The sequence below is a fragment of the Halictus rubicundus genome, chromosome 3, assembly GCF_050948215.1.
Source record: "Halictus rubicundus isolate RS-2024b chromosome 3, iyHalRubi1_principal, whole genome shotgun sequence".
Lineage (NCBI taxonomy): Eukaryota > Metazoa > Arthropoda > Insecta > Hymenoptera > Halictidae > Halictus > Halictus rubicundus.
In genome coordinates, this window is record NC_135151.1 from 4,988,617 (window position 1) to 5,011,464 (window position 22,848).

The following is a 22,848-nucleotide window of genomic DNA, read 5'->3' on the forward strand; positions in this document are numbered from 1 at the left end:
ATTTGGCGATGGACGAGGAGGAACATCAAAAGAATAGAGCTCGTGTTCGTCGGGAAAAAATCGTGCGATACGATCGTCGCGAACGTGGGCAAGAACGAAGATTTGACACGAGACGTCCTCGCGAAGAAATAGAGACAGTCCGGGTAAACGAAATCCGGGCAACACGAGGCGGTGATGATCGTCGTTCACGCCTTTACTGCCATACCTGTCGGAAACCGGGTCACGCGTCAGAAAACTGCAATAGCTTCAAACGGCGGGAGGGCCTTATGTGCACTTATTGTAAACGGAAAGGTCATAACGAGTTTAATTGTTTTACTAAGCGCGATCGGGAACGACGTAGTGATAATCACCCATCATCGTACATTGCACCTGGGCGTAATTTAAACTCCAATCTCGCTCTTCGAGACAGCGCTACGAAGAGTGTAGCAATAAAAGCGCGACCCGACTCTGCCAGGTTAACTACGATCTCAGTCGAAAGCGAACAACCCAACTCCCCGTCATAATTATAGATCATTGTTTTTTCCATAACAACCAGGGTTATTTCCTCATTGACACCGGTTCACAATTGAATCTAATTAAAGAAAGTGCGATTTCTCCAGAGGTTCATGTTAACACTAAAATTTCGTATCATTTGAGAGGCATTGGGACAGGAACTCGTCGAACCTATGGAGAAATTACTCTCAATATGCTGAGTGTCGAAATAAAATTTCAAGTAGTAGACCATAGCTTCCCCATAGAACAATCCGGAATTATTGGAATGGAATTCCTTACTAAACAGCAGGCTCTTCTAGCTTTTCGAGAAAAATTGTCAAGTTCACTAATCTTAGGGAATAAAGAAATTCCGTTTTGTAACCACCCTTCGTTCGACTTGCCGCCGCGAACTAAAACGTTAATTAAAATTCCTACTAAAACTCCAAATTTAAGGGAAGGTTACGTTAGGAAAATGGATTTCGGACCGGGAGTGTACGTAGGAGAAGCAATTGTTTCGCAAGATCAGGGTCATGTAAAATTGTTCGCCATTAATTGTACGTATGATCAGGTCAATATTACTCTACCTCCGGTCGAACTGGAAGATTTCGAGGCTCAACCCCCATTAGCCCGTTCTGCTCGAATCGGTAACCCAGGTATAGACAACCAACGCTCCTCTGCCGAGAGACTTTCAAAGCTTTCTGGCCTTCTTAAATTAGATAATTTGAACGAGGAAGAAAGAGTTAGTATTCTATCAAGTGTTGCTACTTACGCATACCAATTTCACTTACCTGGAGATAAATTAGAGTCCACCACCACCGTAAAACATAAGATAATTACCACCGATGAGAGCCCGCTAAACACCAAACAATACAGATATCCTCAGATCCACAAGGCAGAAATTCAGAACCAAGTCCAAGACCTTCTTAACAATAAAATCATCGAACCCTCCGATTCCCCATATAATTCACCTGTTTGGATCGTGCCGAAGAAGCCGGATTCGTCTGGTGAACCTCGTTGGCGAATGGTCATCGACTATCGCAGACTCAATGAAAAAACAATTAACGACGCTTACCCACTCCCTAATATAACGGATATCCTCGATCAACTAGGAGGTGCTAAATATTTTAGCACGCTCGATTTAGCCTCAGGGTTTCATCAGGTATCTATGGACCCCTCTTCTAAATCAAAAACCGCATTTTCAACCCCTTTTGGACATTACGAGTTTAATAGAATGCCCTTTGGTCTTTGTAACGCACCAGCCACCTTCCAGAGGCTTATGGATCGTGTCCTCGTCGGTCTACAGGGTATCGAATTATTCGTATACATGGATGATATTGTCGTCTATGCTAATTCACTCGAAGAACACTCTAGAAAACTAAACACTCTGCTAGGTCGCTTGCAAAACGCTGGGTTGGCACTTCAACCGGAAAAGTGCATGTTTCTTCGCAAAGAAATAGCTTATCTAGGGCATCTGATCACTAACGAAGGAGTGAAGCCGGACCCCGGTAAAATTAAAGCCGTGAAATCGTTCCCGGTACCCTCGAATAGGAAAACAATTAAATCCTTTTTAGGATTAATCGGATACTATCGCAGGTTTATCAAGGACTTCGCGAGACTCGCAAAACCCATGACTCGATTGCTAAAAAAGAGTACTCCATTCTTCTGGAACCATGCTGCGCAAGAAGCATTTGAAAACCTAAGAGACACTATCTGCCGGCAACCCCTCCTGCAATATCCGGATTTTCGCAAATCATTTATAGTCACTACCGATGCCTCCAACTATGCCATCGGTGCCGTCCTCAGTCAGGGTGATATAGGCAAAGATCTTCCTATTGCCTATGCATCGAGAACACTGAACGACACCGAAACAAACTATTCTACTACCGAAAAGGAATTACTCGCCATAATTTTCGCTGTTAATCATTTCCGCCCCTATCTGTACGGCCATAAATTTACCCTTGTCACGGACCATCGACCTCTAGTTTGGCTCCACAACACCAAAGATCCAACCTCCAAATTAATGCGATGGAGAATCAAATTGAACGAGTACGATTATAATATCGTATACAAGCCAGGACGCGTAAATTCCAACGCGGATGCTCTTTCCCGTAACGTTCCGGATGAGGTTTTGCAACAAACGGCAGTGGAACTTCAAAGGGATTCTCACTCTAGATGTCAGGAAAAGATGCTTGTCCGCGCGGACAAAACACCGGTTACTGATATCGAAACGGGTGACGATCCTGGCAAAGTATCTCAATGTCTCGAATGTGAAGCTTCCGTTGCCGCCTGCTTCTTTGCTAGCGAGAAGTTGGCGGAAGAGATAGGAAATCTACCCCAGATAAACAACCAACTTGTATCCACCCGAACACCATCCACAATAACATCGAAATCCTGCAACAACATTTGCATGACTACTCAACAAGACAAGACAGTAGATCGTGTCCCGGGGAGTAAAGTGTGGACCCTTCTTCCTGCAACGCTGGAAAATTCGCCTGCACGCTATGTCGGTAGTTCCGGTTCTGCGCGCAAATTCCCAGACCGTCTCCAAGGACAAGCTGCAGTGCAACGAGAAGCGACGATAAAACCCGTACTCGCAACGAGGGAAATCTCGCCTGTACGCCATGTCGGAGTTCCGGTACGCGCGCAAATTCCCGTACCGTCTCCACGGACAGGCTGCAGTGCACGCATCGAGGGAAGGTATTTATGGGACACGGTTGACTCTGACGCTACCCAACCTGACGATAACCCTTTTTCAGAAGAACGAAACATATCCAACCAAGATCCACCGATCGCTGCCCGATTCAACACTAACGAATTATACACTTTAACCCATTCATGTTTTACCTACAGTAAAGATTTCCTATCTCTGAGAAAAGATCACATAGTTCATTTCATTTCGGCAAACTACGAGTTAACTTCTGCAACTAGTAATGAGTTACTCGAACAAGGGAGGTTCTCCATCCATGAATTGCGCAACGTGGATGCCAACGTAGGTGAAGCCATTGCCATCCGATCCGGTCGAACCAATATTTTCCACTTAATTACTCAAGAAACCCCCAATTCACCTACCAGCCTTACAAACATCGAATTGTGCATTCATAGTTTAAAAAATTTAATGAAGGGACTTGGCCTCTTTACTTGCAGTGTATCGAAAAATCGTAACGACTTAGATCAAATTCCTTGGATCGATATAGAAAAACTATTCAAGGCTGGTTTCTCGACGGAAGGGTATACTATCACTATATGCTCAAACGAACTAAAATTTCCCCCAAAGGACGACCAAAGTCGTATCCTTAAAGAATACCACGAGTCTGTGGTGGGTGGTCACAAAGGAATTACTAAGTTATATAACCGTGTTCATGAAGACTTCTATTGGAAAGGAATGCGAAAAGATATCGCAGACCTTGTAAAAACCTGCCCCAGTTGTCAAAAATTCAAACTAGTAAGGAAAGGGATTAAACAACCTCTTCGTATTACAGACACCCCTCAACAGGCATTCGATAAGGTACAGTTAGACATTGTTGGACCTTTACCAGTAACCGAATCAGGTTACAGATATCTCCTCACTCTCCAAGATAATCTGACAAAATATTCAGATGCTATCCCTCTCCGAGAAATGGATGCAGTCTCTGTTGCTTCTGCACTTGCAGAACAATTTATTTCTCGTTTCGGATGCCCAAAAACCATCCACACTGATCAAGGTAGAAATTTTATGAGCCGAATAATGAAATGCTTTTGCCGCATCTTCAAAATCAAACAAATTAAATCTACAGCATACCATCCCCAATCATTAGGTTCGCTCGAACGCGCTCACCACGTCTTCATCGAATATTTAAAACACTATTGCACTAAGAGAGATTGGGATAAATGGATACGATTCGGCATGTTTTCCTACAATACATCGGTTCACGAGTCTACAGGTTTCACTCCCCATGAACTTATTTTTGGTAAAAAGGCCCGCATCCCTTCAGAATTTGCCGACGTACAACCACCCCGAACGTTTTCTCAATACTTCGACGACCTTTTCTCTACAATAACAACCGTACAAGCATCTGCCGCCCAAACCCTTAAGAAAGCCAAGGCTAAGTGTAAAAAACTTTATGACCGGAACGTCAACCCACACAAGTTTAGGATCGACGACCACGTGTACCTGCTTCACGAACCTCGAACTTCCAAGTTTGACCCCCAATGGAACGGACCGTATAAAATAACCCGATTATTTGATGATTTCAATGCCGAAATCGCAATCAACCAATCACGTATGAAGATAGTCCATACCAATAAACTTAAATTAGCCCATATTAGGCCTGAACCGCTACCCGATCCACAACCAGATCCTTGATATACCTGTAGAATATCGAGTCGAGCATTATAGCAAGGGTGCTTACGTATGTATGCATATGTATCATGAATGCGGAATATAGGCGAATAATAATATATGCATATATCTTCTAAATAAGCTGTATCGTTAGTAACACCTATTTTTATACTTAGTCATACCACATCCTTTTATAATTATAAACATCATTATTAAGATCGCTATTACTATTGTCATTTAATTTCTTTTTGTGTTTTTGTATATATGCATACCTTTAATATGATTATGTTACAGTAGTTATTTTCTCTATTATTCTATATATCAAAATAAAATATCTGTCTATGTTACTAAGCATTTTAGTACCTCTGCTTTCTATAATAAATATTATTATAACTACCCCCTTTCTATACTATAATCATACTATACTATATTTTCTTTTATTGTCATCATTATTATTATTATTACTACTGTAGCAATTGGCGCTTTGCTATTATTTTTCCTTTTGCGTTTACCGTTAATTTTATTATTAATCTATTATTATTAATTATTATTGTTCCGCTTAGTTATAAGGTGTTCTACCTAGTATTAAAGTAAAAGTTGTTACTACATGTAACATCCTTTTTATTAAGGGGGGAGGTGTGACGTCGCCCTAATCGAAACAGGCGCCATCTCGGTAATAACTAGACATGATACCGCGCGTATTCGAACAGACACGTATTCTATAAGGATAATTTTTAAGAAAGCGCAGTTAGAAAATGTTATGTTAAGCTAAGAGGTCACTCGAGTAGGGAAAGCGAGACGCAAGGAATGCCAGCTGCAAGCGATAACGGAGCGGAACCACTTCTACTAGGACCAGGCCCGCTTAAGCGAAGGACAACGAGGAAAAACAGACCCGAGAGAAGACAGCTCTACAGCCTCCCTCAAGGACCTGGAAGACATAAATTAGTCACCCCCGAACAAGAGGCCACCTACGAAGACATCGAACGGCAATCGAAACGCACGTGGCATGCTACACGCGAGTAACCCCTCAGATTACGTCCCCTTGGGCCACTCCTTCGAGGCCTTACGCATTCTAGGCCCACGCAACTTAGGGGAGGAGACTACCCTTCTGATTGGACCTCACGACGCCCCACCATCAACGCATCCTGGAACCGGAGGTCCGATAAAAGGAACAGAGCAAAAGCCCGCGACACTCTCGTTTTTGATCTCAAAAAATCACTTTGTCGACCCATCAACATTATTAGAAATACAGTAAAGTTTTCCGACCAAGTTACGTTTATAACATTTAATATCCATTTTCCCTTCCCAGATAAAGCCGCGTTCGGGAGTTTAGTACCTTAGTACTTTGAGGCGTTTGAACTCATGCCGCGAAATTGATAGATTAACCGGTTGTGCCATCTGCAGACAAGTATCGTAATTTCGGGTCCCTAATACGTACATAACAGTAGCGTGAATTTAGATACGATAGTTCTATGCAATTTCTACAGTATTGCCAATAGAAATAAAAGTGAATTTTGACAGATGAAATATAATAATTATTAGGCCGTGATTATCCCAAAATGTTGTACTTCCATGAAAGGAGTGATTCCTATGGTCATTTGGAGTAATTTTTTCCTTTGCGAAAATGTTCTCCGCAAGTTATTACCCAAGAACATGGGCCAATCAAAGCGCGGGTACAGTGAACGGATTCTAGCTTGGCGGCAGTCCCGCTGAGCGTGGCGTTGCTATTGATCGAGTCAGAATCCGTTCACTGTAGCCGCGCTCTGATTGGCCCATGTTTTTCGTTAATAACTCCTTAACAAAGCCGAGGCGGAAATTTTCGCTAAGAACGAAGTTACTTCAAATGATCTCAGAATCCACTCCTTTTAAAGTTTTCCAACATTTTTGAGACACTCTGTACATAACTGGGTACGATTATGCACTGATCTCTTTTCCTCGTTTCGGTAGGAATGACTACGTTGACATTGGTTCGGTGCATGGATTTATATATATATAGTAAGTCCGTGGTTCGATGCTGTTAATTGTCCGACAGCATTTATTGTTAAAATTATATTATTTACGTTAGTACAATGATAGGAAATCTAAATTAAGTTTGAAAGACGAGAAGAAATGTCTCATAGCATATACATATTCAAAGTAATTTTTTACTTAAAATCAAGTTTATGAAATTTCATATATTATGTACATTCAAATAAAATTTAGATTCCTTCTCTTGTATTTGACTTTTTATCCTCTCGTAAGCGGCGCTGCAATGTGGCCGTTCAAAACAAGAGAGTCACTAGTCTATGATTGTGTATACTTATGAGTAGAGAGACCTTAGTGGATGTTACGTTACGTGCATATGATTGTGAACAACTCGGACAAACTTTGAAACAATTTTTGCATAAAATTCTTCGAGTGTATGATATTAGTAACGAAATGGCAAGTCAGAATTATTTGAGTGATCCAAAGAACCCATTTTTCGCGCTTGAAGATGATGTCGACGACGAAACCTTTTTAAAAAGTGCACCATCGAGATCTATCGGTCATGCTAGTTACAATCAGTATACCAATTATGACAACGAGCTCGAAAACAAACATCAACAATTACTACAACGAAAAAAGGAGATCGAAGATCGTACAATTCAATCATCCGAAAGATCCATTTCATTATTACGAGATTCTGAGCAAATTGGAGCTGCCACTGCAGAGGTAATTTTCAAATAATAGTTAAATACATATGTCGAATACATATGTAAAAACCTTATCGTTTACTGACGTACGGGCAAACGCAACCGATAAATCTGTGTCTACATAAAAATCATATCGAAATTTTAAATGCTGCTTTAATAGTTGTATTAATCCAGGTCTTATATAGAACATTTTTGTTCTAAAAATTATAAGTTTTAATTGGTAATGGATATATGTATAAACTATTTTAGACTTCTATAATTAATTAATTTTCAGTCTATTGTGATACTACATTATTCTGTGTATGTATACTACTACTTGTTTAATACATGTTGTATAAAATATTAGTATACATATTGAGCAATTAATTTTATTTTAAATAAAATTCTGAATATTGTAATAGTAAAAAAATTATTTTATATTACATATGTGCATTCTTTATATATAAATATTGTTTTCTTTATTTTAGGAACTCATTAGACAAAGAGAACAATTAGAAAGAACGGAGAAAAGATTAGATGATATCAATAGTACCTTAAGATTTAGTCAGAAACATATTCAAGGAATAAAAAGTGTCTTTGGAAGTCTAAAGAATTATCTCAGCGGTAAATCATTGGATGCACCTATACCATCAACTAAATTGTCAGAGTCTTCTAGTTCTGAGTCAATGACATCTCCAGCCCTATCAAATTCTTTGGAGCAAGTTCAAACTAATATAGCTAGTACAAGTCCAGCATTAAAATTACGTGGTTTGTATGACGATGATGATAGTAGCTCTATGACAAATAATGTCAGTAAGATTTTAGAAAAGAATTTAGATGAAATGAGTGGTTCAATAGCTAGATTAAAAGGTTTAGCAGTAGGACTATCAGAAGAAATAGATTTACAAAATGACTTAATCGACAACATTACCGATAAAGCTGAGAAAACGGATATAATGCTTCAGAAGCAAAATAAAGATCTTACTCACTTATTAAAAAAATAAGCAAAATGTGCAATATTTATTATATGTAAGAAAAATGTTTATTAGGTTAGTTTTGTACACTTTAAAGTTTTAAACTTTTATGTACTGATAAAAAAATTGATATTATTATTTAGTTAAATGTAAAAATATTATATGTATTATTCATACATCAAATTCGTTTTCCATCATGCTGAAATATAGTAATATGTAATGTTCCAAAATTATAACATATATAACTGTAATGGTAAATAAGAGTTAGATTTAAAATTAAATGGAGAAATAGAAATCATATATATCATCCTAGTCGTTTCTTTTTTGTTGAACCTTTGGCACATGGTATATAGTTTTTAAATGGTAACTCAACAATATATTAAGAAATAACATTTCAATTTCATCCTCTATAAATCTAAAAACGTTTCCTCAAACTTGAAACAATTTTTACATTGCTTCAGTTATTTTACGTGTAAGGCCATTTTTGTAATCAATTTCAAAATAATGAAAAATGCTGTGATAACAATTAAACTGTGTTAAGTATTAATTTAACAATATTAAGAATTAAATATTGTTATGGAATTTTATTGGTGATATTAAAGAGATAAGATTACATAATCCTAAACAAGATTTCATTAAAAAATGCGAAATATTAAAGTAATTCTTCTTTAACTCTCTTGTACGTATTTTATGTAAATACTTCATTTTTTATATTAAGGAAATAAAATAACTCAAACAAGAGTATTAAGTGAATATTTTAGTATAAAGAAAATTAAATTCATTAAAAATGTAATAACAGAACCAAGGCCTCGAATTAAAAATTTCTTCAATTGTGACAATACTAGGGAATTTACTTTCATAATATTATTCGATATTTTATGCTATGTACAATATTTTTCAACATTAAGATATACATAAATACTGAATTATATACAGTACACAGTTCTATACCTATTTAAATCATTACAATAAATGTGTAAACAGTACATATTTTCGTTAAGACTTGAATTTGTAACATCCAAGACATTGAACATTTGAATGTTTTCAGTAATACGAAAGTAATAAAAGGAGAAAAAAATTTTAACATATCCCATTTTTAAATTTTTTCATGAAACACAACATATATTATTGTATACATTAATTTCAACATCTCTATGTATATTTTTAACAGAATATCTTTATGTAAATTATGTAATTATCAAATAAAATTCGTCTATTTACAAAAAACTTTTCACAAAACAGAAAACCACAAACACTTTTATAAATTTTAATCTTTGCAATTCATTTTATATATTAATTAAACTGACATGAATAATTACATAATAATATAAACTTACATTATCACTGGAAAAGTTCTAGTATTTGATATACTTTCATATAGCAAAATATTTGTATAAAATTGTTTAGTATAGAAATTCATAATTTCATTGTTAATATCATTTCAAACGTTTTAGGTCATAAGACTGTTGATATTGGAACCTTTATACATATATTATATTTCATAGATGTTTTAAACAAACCTACTTATGTGTATCAAATTTATATCTCATTATCCTTTACTTGCCCCAAAAATTGTATCCTTTAGTAACATAAATTTTACTTAAAAAATTGATATGGTATTTTGTATTATATAACTTGTGTTTAGATACTTCTTTAAAAATTAATTTTCCTAAATTGGAAAATCTGTTTCAGTTTTGTATTATAAAAGCTTGAAAAATATAAGAATTAGTGATATAGTTAGTTGAAACACGTATTGTTAGTGATTCTTTGACTGCTGAATTAGTAAAACAATGATCAATTACAATGATTGTATAACATTTATAAAGCTGAAATATAAAAAATTACGAAGTTCACTTTATGCTTATGCGTATACATCTGTTGTATTATATTTCTACATAAACAGTTACACTAATTATACTCTATAAAACTACAAGTATATATACAACATACAACATATTTTCATTTGTTTAATTTTTCATTTCTTGTGTGATCATGTGTTGTCCTATCATCCTTGTCCAGTTTCTTAACTTGTCCCGCCTACACAAATAAATATAATTATCGAAATGCAAGCATATTAAAAAATATATGTATTTTTTTATTTAACTAAATTGAGCCCTCAAAGTTCAGAAAATGAGCATTGCCAAGAAAACATTATTAACAATGTATATAAAAATTATTTTTAAGGTATGTATCTACATATTTATTAAAGCAGGGGTCTCAAACTCAAACGCAGCAAAGGGTCAATCAATTAAATTAATCATTAACCAAATAATATTATTCTGTGAACCAAAACATAAACTAAAAAAAAAGAAAGGCTCTAACAAAGACTCTTTTGTTACTATGTCTTTACGATTCACATAGTCTATGTTAATCCCTGCAAGATGTTAGAAATATTGATTTTTAGAAAAAAAAATCATCAAGGCTGCGGGCCGTCAGTTTGCGACTTCTGCATTTAACTCAAAATGAAAAAATATTTTTCAGCAGAAAATTATACACTATTGTATAACAGTATGAAAATTTGTAATGTACCGGTTGTGCTATTTGTATTACCGCCTCCATCATTGTTTCCGTTACCATTATTCCCGCCATTTTGTCTTCCTCGACCTCTACATGCAACTCCATCACCATGACGATGAGCAGCAGTAGATGCCTATTTATTTAAAAAAAACATTATTCGAGTAATAAAAAATTTTAAAAAGTGGTATAAATATAGTTCAAGTTAAAGAAAGAGAAAAAGCTTTCGTTTAGAGTGATACTGTGCAAGTATGTTGTTGACTGAAGATTCATAGATAAATACCTGCAAAATATCAATCTGAATATCAGTAGTCTACTAATACATAATCGCAATTATGGTATTATTGATAAAACAACGCCCACATCCATTAGAGATAATATATGTATATGTAATACATACAGAGAATAAATGACAAAATTATTGGCAGAAGCATAGATTTATATCTAATGCGTTACGCAAATATGGAAATTAAAAATGTAATTAATCTTCCATTTAAGTTAAATGAAAAAAACCATAAAGTAAAATGTAAATATTATTGCAACAATTATATATTTATTAAATCATTGACATGAAAAACAACTCATATGAATAAGAATTGATCAATTCCGATCTTTTTATGTTTTTTCCTTTTTTGTTTTTACGAAACAAAAGTGTTTATAGAAATGTGTATGAAAGCGCTGTGCGTAAAAATATGAATTTCAGGTTGCATTATAATTACTACATTCATTTTACGCTTGCACATATATGAAACTAATATATATCAGCGTCGTATGTATGTATTAACAATTTATGATTGCTGACTAGTTTCATATATTACAGCATAATAACAAGCATAATTAAACGAAAAAAATAGATGATTTATTGTTAATGTCATACCACAATAAAAAATAACAGAAAAACAAAGAAGCTCCAGTTCATCTTGCCCGAGTTGCACTAGAAAACTGTTCTGTTGAAATTGCCATCATTCTTTTATACCTGCAGAAGACAATTACAAAGCTAATCTTATATCAGATAAATATGTATGTCCATTGTATTATTTCCTGCAATTTTTCAGTGTGTCATACAATTTTTTTTCTTTGATTTATCTTGAGATGTCTCTTCTATGATAACCATAATTTACAATATTCTGATCTTTCATTATCTTGATGCTCACACATAATCATTATAGTATTTTAATTTAAAAAATTTGTTATTTTCATGTAACAAATATTATTGCCAAAAGGAGGAAATTACAATGAAGTAACATAAAACATAGTACGAAATTAGTATTGCTTTTTAATATATTTCTTCATTTAATCCCTCACTATGATAACTTTTAATTACAATCGAAACAATATTACAATGTTTTGTTTTTTTATAAGCAATAAACAATTCTTATAAATTTTTATACGCAAAATGTAAATCTTAAAACTATACTTTTTTCATCGCTTGTCGAATTAAATTAAACAATATTCGGAAAAAATGTTTAAATATTTACAATATCGTAAAAATATATATGTAAGTAATATATATTACTTTATTTGAAATCGTCTATAGTATCAATTTTTGTAAGAAAAATCTGTATAGCATTTACAGATAAAGTACAAGAAGAGTTACAATTTGGTAGACAGTGTTATTAATGCATGTATTTTTATTGTCAGGGAAGTGAAGGAAGAATGTAATTTCATTCATTGCAGATTACGTAAAACTAACACCTTCATAACATACGTTCTACAATTGCAAGTTTACATTTTTATGTATAAATCGCACACTATCGTGTAAATTGTAGTAGTTCGAAAATTCTGCTGTGTCGGAGTCAAAACTCGAACCGAGCAAAGTGAAATTACGGCAATAATTACTCGACATAATTCCAACGACGATAAATAATCTTAATAACTAACGCACGTACGCATGTCGAGAAAATGGGAACGCAACAACCTGGCCCCATCCGTGAGTGAGCCCCTGAGGGACCTCCGTTCGGAGGAACACCAATTTTAACCCTTTGCGGTCAAGTGTCGGCAAATAGCCGCCCAAGCCTTTTTACCGTTGCGGAAGCGTGTCAGCATATTGCCACTGAAACTTACAACGTTCGATTTTTTCGGAATTTTCTAAATTCTTCTTCGCAATTTTCGGATTTCTAATAGGAAAACATGATAACAAAAGAGGTGGCATGAAATTTCGAGCCATCTCCTTCGATATCATTGTAGCGACCGATTGAATCATCGGCCGTTAGACAAATGGTTCGCGGCACCACGCGCGCAGGCGCGGATCGGCGAACATTCTACAATGCGAAGTGTTGTAACTCGTCGCGATTCGGGGAATCGCTCTGTTTTCCGCGAACTCCGGCGCACGCACGTACACATAGGCCCGCTACCCACATCCGTTGTTTTAACGTACGGTACCGGAAGTGCGATTTGAAGTCAATTTTCTTTATTAAGCATTTCCACAATGAAATGTGAATATAACTGGTATTTTTATAATTTTTTGTAATGATTGGCACCCAAAGAGACAAAAAAATGTATGTAATTAAGCATAATAAGCAAAGACCTACTTGAGTGGTACCAACGTTGAGTACGCATAGCGACGGCCCTGGCGAGTCGTGAAAAGGCTGCAATGGCCGTCTGACGCGAACGCGTTGCGCACAAGCTGTCAATGAATATTTTCTTAACCTTCTCGTATACTAAGGGAACCAAATACTTTTCGTGAATGGTTTCTTTACCAGAAATGTCTGTAGAATGTATTCCTGTATAATAAATTCCTGCTAATAAAGGATTTTTCACATAAATACAAAAATAGAGCGTACAAAGTACCCGCGTCGGCACATTTTCAAACTTTAACAACCATTTACAACTATTAGGAAGTACATAAAAATATAATTGGCTATATAGACATGTAGAGGAGAGTCCCCTCTATCACTTGACTCAAACTTGAACTTTCTCGCGTGTTTAGTTTTTGCGTTACACGTCATTTTTCATCACAAGCATGCATTTTTACAAAAACTAATATTTTTCGAAAACGTTGCGTGATAGAGCAATTCTGCTTTCGGATTCGGTTTTAGAATGACAAAGTGTACAAGAATCACCCAACAGGTTGCAAAACTCGAAAAAAGTTTTATTTTGTTGGACAGTGTTATCGGCATTTTCAAAAATTTACACAATTTTCGGATTTCTACTAGGAGAAGATGATAGCAAAAGTGGAGGCACCAAATTTTCATGTCGTGTTTCTTTTTTGTTTATACTGTATTCTATAGTCGGCTGATAAGACTGCAAGGAAGTGCTGACTATGGTAAGCTGATAACAAAACGCTATATAAGTATATCGGGTAAACTGGAATAACTTAGTGAGCTTCAATATGGCTTGGCCACAGCATCAGACACGAGCCGAATCTCTGAACGATTTAATTGTGTTGTCAAACGTTCCAAATGACGACCTGCAACATGTGAATCTGGACAATTTACGGGATAGAGAAGAAGAGTACAGACACTATACAAGTATTTCTAAAAACAACAGAGAAAAAAATTTAATTGTGTACAATTCGTTAACCACAGAAGACGAACGTAATATCTTCACGACGATTCATTCGAATTTATCACAACCTAATGGCAATGACGTCACCGCTATATTAATCGATTCGATGCCGTGTGACAGAAAGTCATTTCTGCTACTGTGTTTATCGATAACGTTAGACACGGAAATCACATACATCGTCTTTCGACGTGTCTTGGCAGGAATACATGATATACCAAATAAAATATCAGCCTACACGGCACACCAATTCTTGACGGAAAAATTGGGGTTGGATTTCGATGACGCGGACGGTTTCTTTTTCGAGTCGGTATGGTATTTTGGCATGCTCCAAAAGATTATTACACGGCCGTTGAAAAGAACATTCAACTTACTGATTCTAGATGAGTACACGATTCCGTCTCCATGGTATGTGCTCTGGATGTATTGGATCGCCAAATATCACGGAATTCCCATCCTCTTTTTTGGCGATAAAGCTATGCTTGGTCCGATACAGGAATCAACATTTTATGCGAAGAATAACTATAAAATTGTGGAAATACTTGCCCATCCGAATTGCCATTCGTTAAACATATTAGATACGGTATACAGACAGAAAGTGGCCGAGTTTAAGCAAATTCTGGACCCAACCGAAAACGTTGATTTGGCGGAATATCATAGATCAATGCTGTGGCAACATTTCGAGCAGAATTTTCAAATGAGAGAGAACTTTGAGGCTATTTTCCTAGCGCAATTCCACGCTAACTTGTATCGGCGAGTTTATCGAATTCTGGATCACGTGAACATAAATGGAATTGAACATTATTGTATTCCGTATAGAATTCAAGGTACAGGGGAAGACGTACCTATAGACGAAATGAGGAGAAATGGTCGACACAAATTTCCTGAGTTTCTACTATTAATAAAAGATTTCATGTACACGTACGCTCCTAGCCCTCGCGAGGAGAAATTTGTGAAGTTTAAAAACATAAACAAAAAAGCGGATAATAGCGTAACCGTAATCGTTACCGACATTACAGATGGACAGGAATATGAATTGCCCCGAGTCCCATTAGAAAACTCTGCTTATGTAAAGATAGAGTCCGCCTGGTTACGCCATTTTAGAGGAGGGAGATTACTTTGTCAGTATCCTCTGCGTTTACTGTGCAAAACTTATCATAGCGTTCAGGGGTTAATTATTCCGGCGGATTGTAAGGTGGAACTGGACTTGAATCCTTGCCTCAATTCCGACATGCCTATAAGCGCAAACGCGGCATACGTTGGTTTGTCATCGGTGATCAGCGAAGAACAACTAGGAAAATTCCATTTCACTAAGTTCGGTAGACGATTCTCTGGAAACTTCTCAAGATCTAATACGAAGTTGGCGCAAATTGCCAGGTACCTGAGAGATGCGCCTCGTGATGATATTTACGCCAATAGCAGCAACATTGAAGATTTGGAGTGTCACTTCGACAAATGTTTAGACGGTGCGCAATAGTTTGCTAAAACCGAAAATGCATGGGAAATGAGGCGTGTCCCTTCCACTCGGACCAATCAGCTTCGCGTTCCTTTCGTGGGGCTTCTTGTGAAGAACGCGCAGTATCGAAACACAAAATAGACCACGCCCAAAAATCGAAACACCACAATAGACCATTAATGAGGAAATCTAAACGCAAGGGGTGTCCGCCAAGTTTCCGACAAATCATTTTACCTTCTACTTATTATACGTATTGTTACGAGTTCGATACTCCAGAGACGGAACGGCGGCGAACGGGAGGAAGATCAGGGCAGTTTTTGTCTACGGTTCTTACAAGTCGAGACCGGTATTAGCGAAGTGTACGGAGAGTGGTACGATGCATGACTCGAATGAGAGAGCGAGTGTACGTTGCGATTATGGCCATTACTTATAATTTCGAATACTATTATATTTCAAATTTAGTTATTCGACCTCGTGTACGCACACGATGGCCATTTTAACGGGGGAGTGGGGACAGACGAACTTTCGTCTCGAGTGATGATGCGAAGCTGTCTAGTGTTGCTATACCGTGTCTTTTCTGATACAACCTACTTTACAGTGGTACTCGTGGCGTTCGACCCCGAAATTTTGTTGGAACCGACAACTTCAAACGGAGGGGAAAGGGGGACGCCTGATATCCAGGATAAGAAGAGACCTACTGTTAAACTGTTCTTTTGGCAATGTTCCGTTATCCTGCATTGTGAGCCGCTAATTTCCCCAGGGTTTTAAACCGTGGTTTTCCCTGGAGCAAGGAGGGCTTCCTTCTGACGTCCTTTTTGGGTAAATGCCAAATTAGTTGTGGTGCCGACGGGTCCACGGTTTTCGCTTCTTTGAGTTTATATCCCGCGGTACCATTGGCCTTGTTGATTGAGAGTTTTTCTGATTACAATGAAACCAACTATGATATAATTCCGATGATATTGACTTGTGTAACAAGCGATAAAAGTTCCGAACACAAAGAAGGACAGCGTATGGGAAGGAAACAGTACAACGATAATTCCCTGTATATCGATACATCGCGCCGAATGGTCTTCGTTGCAGCGTCGTCTTAGTGACGACGATAGAACGGAGACATGAGAGAGTCGGTTGAAGAACGCCATTGTGGGAAGACACAAAGCTGAGTACTCCTCCTCTGTTTAATAAAGGTTTATTGGTATTTTATACGTTTTGTTTATTGAAGATGCCCCGAACTCGTAACAATATAATAAATCATATAATTGATGCTGGCAAATATAACATGAGAAAATGATCGGGTCGTAATTTGTATACGTTCGGTTATGTTCGTTGTATCTTTTTATTCATTAATAAAGTACAGAAGAGATGTCTAACAGGTGTTTTACATTAGGTTTGTGATCATGCGGATTTTATGCATTTCTGATCAAAATGGGTATAAGTGTAATTTAAGCATTTAAAAGCACCATTCTATTACTTTTAATCTATTAAATATATTAAGAAAGAAATTAAAGTTTTATTTCGCCCCAGTTTGTTGCGTTTCCGATAGAAAGATTTCGTACTGCATAAAGATTCGCAGCCTAGTAATTACGCTTTCAACTCCATTGAAAGTATGTAGCGAAAGAGCCTATTAAAAATGATTAAATGCAATCATTATAGTCCGAGTACGTGGCATTTATAAAGACTTATAAATTTATTTTTGCATTACAATATGTAACGACAACTTTTTCCACGTTTTCAACCGCCAAATGGTGTTTTTCACAAAACAAAATTAGTTTACACGTCGATATTGTTCTTTTAATATCGCAGCAGGTATTTTACGAATTATCAGATCAGATTTCGAAAGAAAGAGCCAATCACCAGTGCCCATCTCGACCAATCTCGACGTGTGACGTGCGCAGCGATCTCGATCGCCATGATGGTAATTATTGATAAATTTGTTATTTCTGGCTGTTTAATGTTTATAACGATTTCTTTTGGTAATGATATCAACAAGACCATCCCTTGATATCCCTTGACCATTTTGCCATCTATTTTTTTAGTAAAAATAACTTTTAAACCATGAATATTCGCACGCATTATTTTATCGTACACAATTCACTGATAAATTTATTAATTCTGGTTGTTTAATTTTCATAACAATTCCTTTTGCTAATGGTGTCGACAAGCACTCCCTTGACCATCTTGTCACTTAATTTTTTAATAAAGATAGGTGATAGAACTGAAGGTACAGAATAGCTTTTGAACCATGAACATTCGCACGCATTAATTTATTGAACATAATAGACTGATTAATCTCTGCTTGTTTAACGATTAGAAGAATTCCTTTTGTCAATGATGCTGCCGAATACCTCCTTGGCTATCTTATCACCTATTTTTTCTAGTAAAACTGGCTAATAGTACTGCAAATACAGAGTAACTTTTAAAGCATGTCTTGAGCAAGTAGTAACTTCTATGCATGATTATTAGGAATAAACAAGATACTCGATTCTCACTAATATTCCCGATTCATGAGTTATGTTTTGTGTGCTATGATCTAGCTCACCAGTTGATTGTTCTATTTGGGTAGAGTCGGTATTTCATATCGTGCGACACGAAACAGGATAAGATGACTGGACTGGCCTGCTCCTACATCTTGTCCAATCTTGTCTGTGATATTAGTTTCACAATATTAGTTCCGACCGATACGGTAGGATATGACACAGAAATGGTAAGGGGGCTCTAGAGTCTCGCGGATGTGGAAAAAAAAATACATTGGGTGATTGGTCTATTTCTATACCTCGTCTGTGGTAATATTTCGTTCATACAATTCTGTATATTTTTTAAGCATTGTCCTGTCATATTACATTTTAAATATTGCCGCGCTTTGGAAACAATGGAGTTAATTTTTCCCATGCAATCTCTCCATCCTCTTTCATCTACTAATTGAAGAAAATGATAGAAGTGTTATTTTAAAGAAGGTATTACACTGCTTGTATGTAAGTACTCAAGGTGTTCTAATTTGTTGATACCACAAAAGGATTTTTATTTTGTGGTAAGTAAAATGCATATTCAGATTCAACAGGAATTTCGCATCCCAGTGGGTTTGAAATCTGAAGGTAGCCATAACAACCTACGAGTCTTGATTGTGAAGAAAGCTCACTCGCTTTTGCACAATGTACTTGCTTACGTTCTTATGCGTACGTTTGCGTAGTGACTAGTGACAAACCAGGTTAGCAAGTTGCTTGAGAACAGTTGGAAGGAGAAAGTGTTTGTAAGGAGTAAGGGATCCGACTACTGGACAACCCTGAGATTTTCTGGTAAATTCTATGAAATTGATTACTTCAAAAAAGAGGTGCGAGGCCAGTTCTGGAATCGTCTGCCTGAGTTTGAACGTGCGGCAACAGATTTTGTGCAAAGCGTTATTTTAATACCTAAAGCATACATTCAAACACAAAAACGTATGTATTTTGAAATAATTATATTATGAAGTTATGAAAATAATATAGAGTTCTTTATAATTCTCTCTATTATTATTAGACTCTCTATTATTCTGTGTTATTCTGTGAATTCTCTCTATTATTTTGTGCATTTATGACAAAAAATAAGTAGATGCAATAGTGCAATTTAAAACAATAAAAAGATTCAAAGAATTCAAGAATGTCGATATATTATTTTTAACATCCCAACATTATTAATGAGAGAAATAAATGTTTACTTAACTCTTGTATCTTGTAATTGATGCAGAAAAATGTTACTTTACATTAAGATTCGCAGTCTAATTACTATGCTTGCTGATCGTATTATATTTATTTCTACTATAAAGCGTATAATGTAAATATTGTATTATTACTCTTTAACATTACGATAGTAAATCATTTTACAATTTGACTATTTTGTGTAGAGTTCATTTTTCATTTTTTCTCCTCAATTTTTTTTTTAAATATTATATATATCAAAAATATTGTGTAACTGTTTAATTTCTTATTTCAATTAGAATGGCTGCTACAGATATATCTCCCAAAAAGGATGGAGGAGTGTTGAAGGAAATTATTAAAGAAGGTGTCGGAGATGAAACTCCAACACTTGGATGTAATGTAACTGTACATTATACTGGTACCCTACTGGATGGAACAAAGATAGATTCCAGTAGGGACCGTAATGAACCCTTTAAGTTTGAACTTAAAAAAGGAAACGTTATCAAAGCTTGGGATATTGGAGTAGCCACTATGAAAAAAGGTGAAATTGCAATGCTGACATGTGCCCCTGATTACGCATATGGAGCAAAGGGTAGCCCACCAAATATTCCTCCAAATTCAACTCTCAAATTTGAAGTAAGTTGTGTTCTAGTTAACATATTTATACACAAAAAATGTTAAGAACAAGAACACTTACACTGTTGATAATGTTTTTCTAAATCTAAGAGTTTGTGTTCTTCCAAAATTTTCTCTAAACGCTGTTCTCTTGTGACTGAAACGAGCATTTACATTTCACACCATAAACATAATTACATATGTATTACATTTATAAGGTGTAAGTATAAAAAGAACTTGAATTGAACCTCATAATGACTAAGTATTTTTTACTTCTGTCTGTGCGTATGAGTAATACAAACCTATAAAATCTCTGTATGTTAATTTATACATATTTTTGTTCCTTAGATTGAAATGATTGATTGGATAGGAGAAGATTTGAGCCCTGACGAAGATGGAAGTATTGAAAGGCATGAAATTATTCGAGGAACACGTGTTACATTTCCTCAGGACGGAGCTTTAGTGGATAGTAAGTGTAATAAGTAAAAAAAGAATAGATGTGATTTGAATCAGTAGAAAGATTAGAAGAATGAGAGGATATCAATACGTAATTTTTAATTCCACAAAATTATTAAAGAAAATAGGAATTTCCATTTAGCTCCTATAGCTTGCAATTGGTGGAGACAATTTCTATTTCGCATGAAGATCCGCAGTCTAGTAATAAGATAACAATACAATGTACATTTTCCATTAAACATAATGTATTTTATTTTAATTTAATTTTTTAGTTCATTTAACGGGAATGTACGAAGGGAAGGTATTTGAAGATAGAGATGTACAATTCTCTCTTGGTGAAGGAGAAAGTTGTGGTATTATAGAAGGTGTAGAAAAAGCCTTGGAAAAATTTAAGAAGGGAGAGAAATCAAGACTTAAAATTCAAAGTAAATATGCATTTAAAAATGTAGGAAAACCAGAATTTAGTATTCCTCCAAATGCAACTGTAGAATATGTAGTAGAATTGAAAAACTTTGAGAAGGTAATTATAATTTTAGCAACTACATTATATGAAAAATTAAAGTTATTTTTTATTAATTTATGAATTTTATATATATTCCAGGGTGTAGAAATGTGGTCTTTAACGGGTGACGGAAAAATAGAGCAAGCTAAAATTTTTAAAGAGAAAGGAACCCGTTATTTTAAAGCAAACGAGTATAATTTAGCTACTAAAATGTATCAAAAGGTCGTTTCCTTTTTGAAGTATGAAGATGACTTTAAAGGAGATTTGAAACCAGAAAGAGATAGTCTCATGTTATCTGCAGACTTAAACCTTGCTCTTTGTTACTTAAAGTTAGAGCAGTATGTTGAAGCAAAAACTCAATGTAATAATGCTTTGGATTTAAGTCCGAAAAATGAGAAGGCATTATTTAGAAGAGGGCAAGCTTATCTTGCACTAGCATCGCCTGAAAGCGCAATTAAAGACTTCCAGGCGGTATTGGAAATAGAACCAAAAAATTCAGCAGCTGTCAAAAACATTGCAATTTGTAATGCCCAGATTAAGAAGCAATTAGCAAAGGAGAGAAAATTATATGCAAATATGTTTGACAAATTTGCTCAGGAGGATAAACAGGTTTGTGGAAACGATTTAAAGGTTCAATTTCATATTGCATATTTGTTTAGTGTTTGTTTTACTTTTGAGTATGTTAATCAGCGAGTATTTTGTTTATTTGTAATTTAGAAGAACTAAATTATATAGCAATATTCAATAATTTTGTATAAGATCGATTATAGGTCTGTACGGTCAATTATTTTTAACAAATTTTTACTTTATATTCGTATAATATGTTTCATTATACATTGTTAGTAATGTCTCAGAAGGAGGAGGAGAAGCTACGAGAGCAATCGGACGTAATGAATGTGACACTGGGTGAATGGGGGCAAGAAGAACGACCTGGTGGAAGAGATGCAACTGCCTTTGAAAAGGAAAATCCGAACATACTGATGCTCAACGCTAATGGTACTGGAGAATTTCAGGATATGTAAAATGTTCTTTCCATTCCTCTCACTGCCCAAATTTTTAACTGCTGAGATTCTGAAATTTTGCCAGTTATTGTTTTCTGATGCCTTTCAAATAATACACTATTTTAACACAACAACACAAAAGTGCGTATTCATTAAATTCATAAATATTTTGTAACACCTGGTTACAGCCTAGTCATCAAATTTTATATGTAGTAGGTAGACATTTTTATTGAATAAAACTTGTGTCATCATTTCATTCTTATCTTATATAAGAAAACCATCTATCATGAGAATAATAATAAGTTTTATGTACATTGTAAGTTCATTTCATAACATTAGTTAATATAATTCACATTAATTGAAGCAATCCGCGTTTAAAATTGTTTTCTATTTATAAATTTCATTGTATGCAGCATAAAAAAGTAATACATATGTAGATTTTAAACAGGAGTATTGTTTAAATTATGTTTATAATATTTACACAAAAATATATTTGATATTACCTACTGATATATAACAGAGAGGAAATGAGAGTGCTCGCGCTCGGGGTTTTAGTCTCCCCAACATTTCTGCATCATCTTATTAGCCTGGAACAAAACCTGCATCATCTTTTTAGTCTAGAACAGAACCTGCATCAACTTTTTAGCCTGGACCAGAACCTGCATTTACTTAATGGCTCGTTCATATCCTCGAGCGAGTATCAAAATTCTCTTACAAT

The 22,848-nt window shown here is 35.5% G+C and overlaps 3 protein-coding genes and 1 long non-coding RNA gene across 7 annotated transcripts; 3 read left to right on the forward strand and 1 right to left on the reverse strand.

Annotated features, from left to right (window-relative positions):
* The first annotated feature begins 7,078 nt into the window (after nucleotides 1-7,078).
* On the forward strand, nucleotides 7,079-9,458 carry Snap29 (Synaptosomal-associated protein 29kDa). Its single transcript, XM_076784937.1, has 2 exons — nucleotides 7,079-7,480; nucleotides 7,929-9,458. Exons 1-2 carry the CDS (start codon nucleotides 7,091-7,093, stop codon nucleotides 8,442-8,444), a joined length of 906 nt encoding a protein of 301 aa, XP_076641052.1. The 5' UTR covers nucleotides 7,079-7,090; the 3' UTR covers nucleotides 8,445-9,458.
* An 810-nt stretch (nucleotides 9,459-10,268) lies between these two features.
* LOC143352444 (uncharacterized) lies at nucleotides 10,269-11,903 on the reverse strand. The gene is made up of 3 exons (XR_013081931.1): nucleotides 11,806-11,903; nucleotides 10,944-11,064; nucleotides 10,269-10,451 (listed from the first exon to the last, which is right to left on the reverse strand). It is a non-coding gene; the product is annotated as an uncharacterized LOC143352444 (long non-coding RNA).
* A 2,349-nt stretch (nucleotides 11,904-14,252) lies between these two features.
* Nucleotides 14,253-17,088, forward strand: LOC143352466 (uncharacterized). Its single transcript, XM_076784972.1, has one exon. It carries the CDS (start codon nucleotides 14,260-14,262, stop codon nucleotides 15,907-15,909), a length of 1,650 nt encoding a protein of 549 aa, XP_076641087.1. The 5' UTR covers nucleotides 14,253-14,259; the 3' UTR covers nucleotides 15,910-17,088.
* A 1,996-nt stretch (nucleotides 17,089-19,084) lies between these two features.
* Fkbp59 (FK506-binding protein 59kD) lies at nucleotides 19,085-22,386 on the forward strand. 4 transcript variants are annotated; one of them, XM_076784976.1, is made up of 6 exons: nucleotides 19,085-19,319; nucleotides 19,856-20,192; nucleotides 20,520-20,640; nucleotides 20,900-21,147; nucleotides 21,229-21,738; nucleotides 21,847-21,870. In XM_076784976.1, exons 2-6 carry the CDS (start codon nucleotides 19,857-19,859, stop codon nucleotides 21,853-21,855), a joined length of 1,224 nt encoding a protein of 407 aa, XP_076641091.1. In that variant the 5' UTR covers nucleotides 19,085-19,319; nucleotide 19,856; the 3' UTR covers nucleotides 21,856-21,870. The 4 variants fall into 4 exon arrangements, with proteins under 4 accessions (XP_076641091.1, XP_076641090.1, XP_076641092.1 ...); XM_076784975.1 differs by lacking the exon at nucleotides 21,847-21,870 and adding an exon at nucleotides 21,987-22,386 and having other exon boundaries at nucleotides 19,090-19,319; XM_076784977.1 differs by lacking the exon at nucleotides 21,847-21,870 and adding an exon at nucleotides 21,973-22,111 and having other exon boundaries at nucleotides 19,090-19,319.
* The last annotated feature ends 462 nt before the right edge of the window (nucleotides 22,387-22,848 follow it).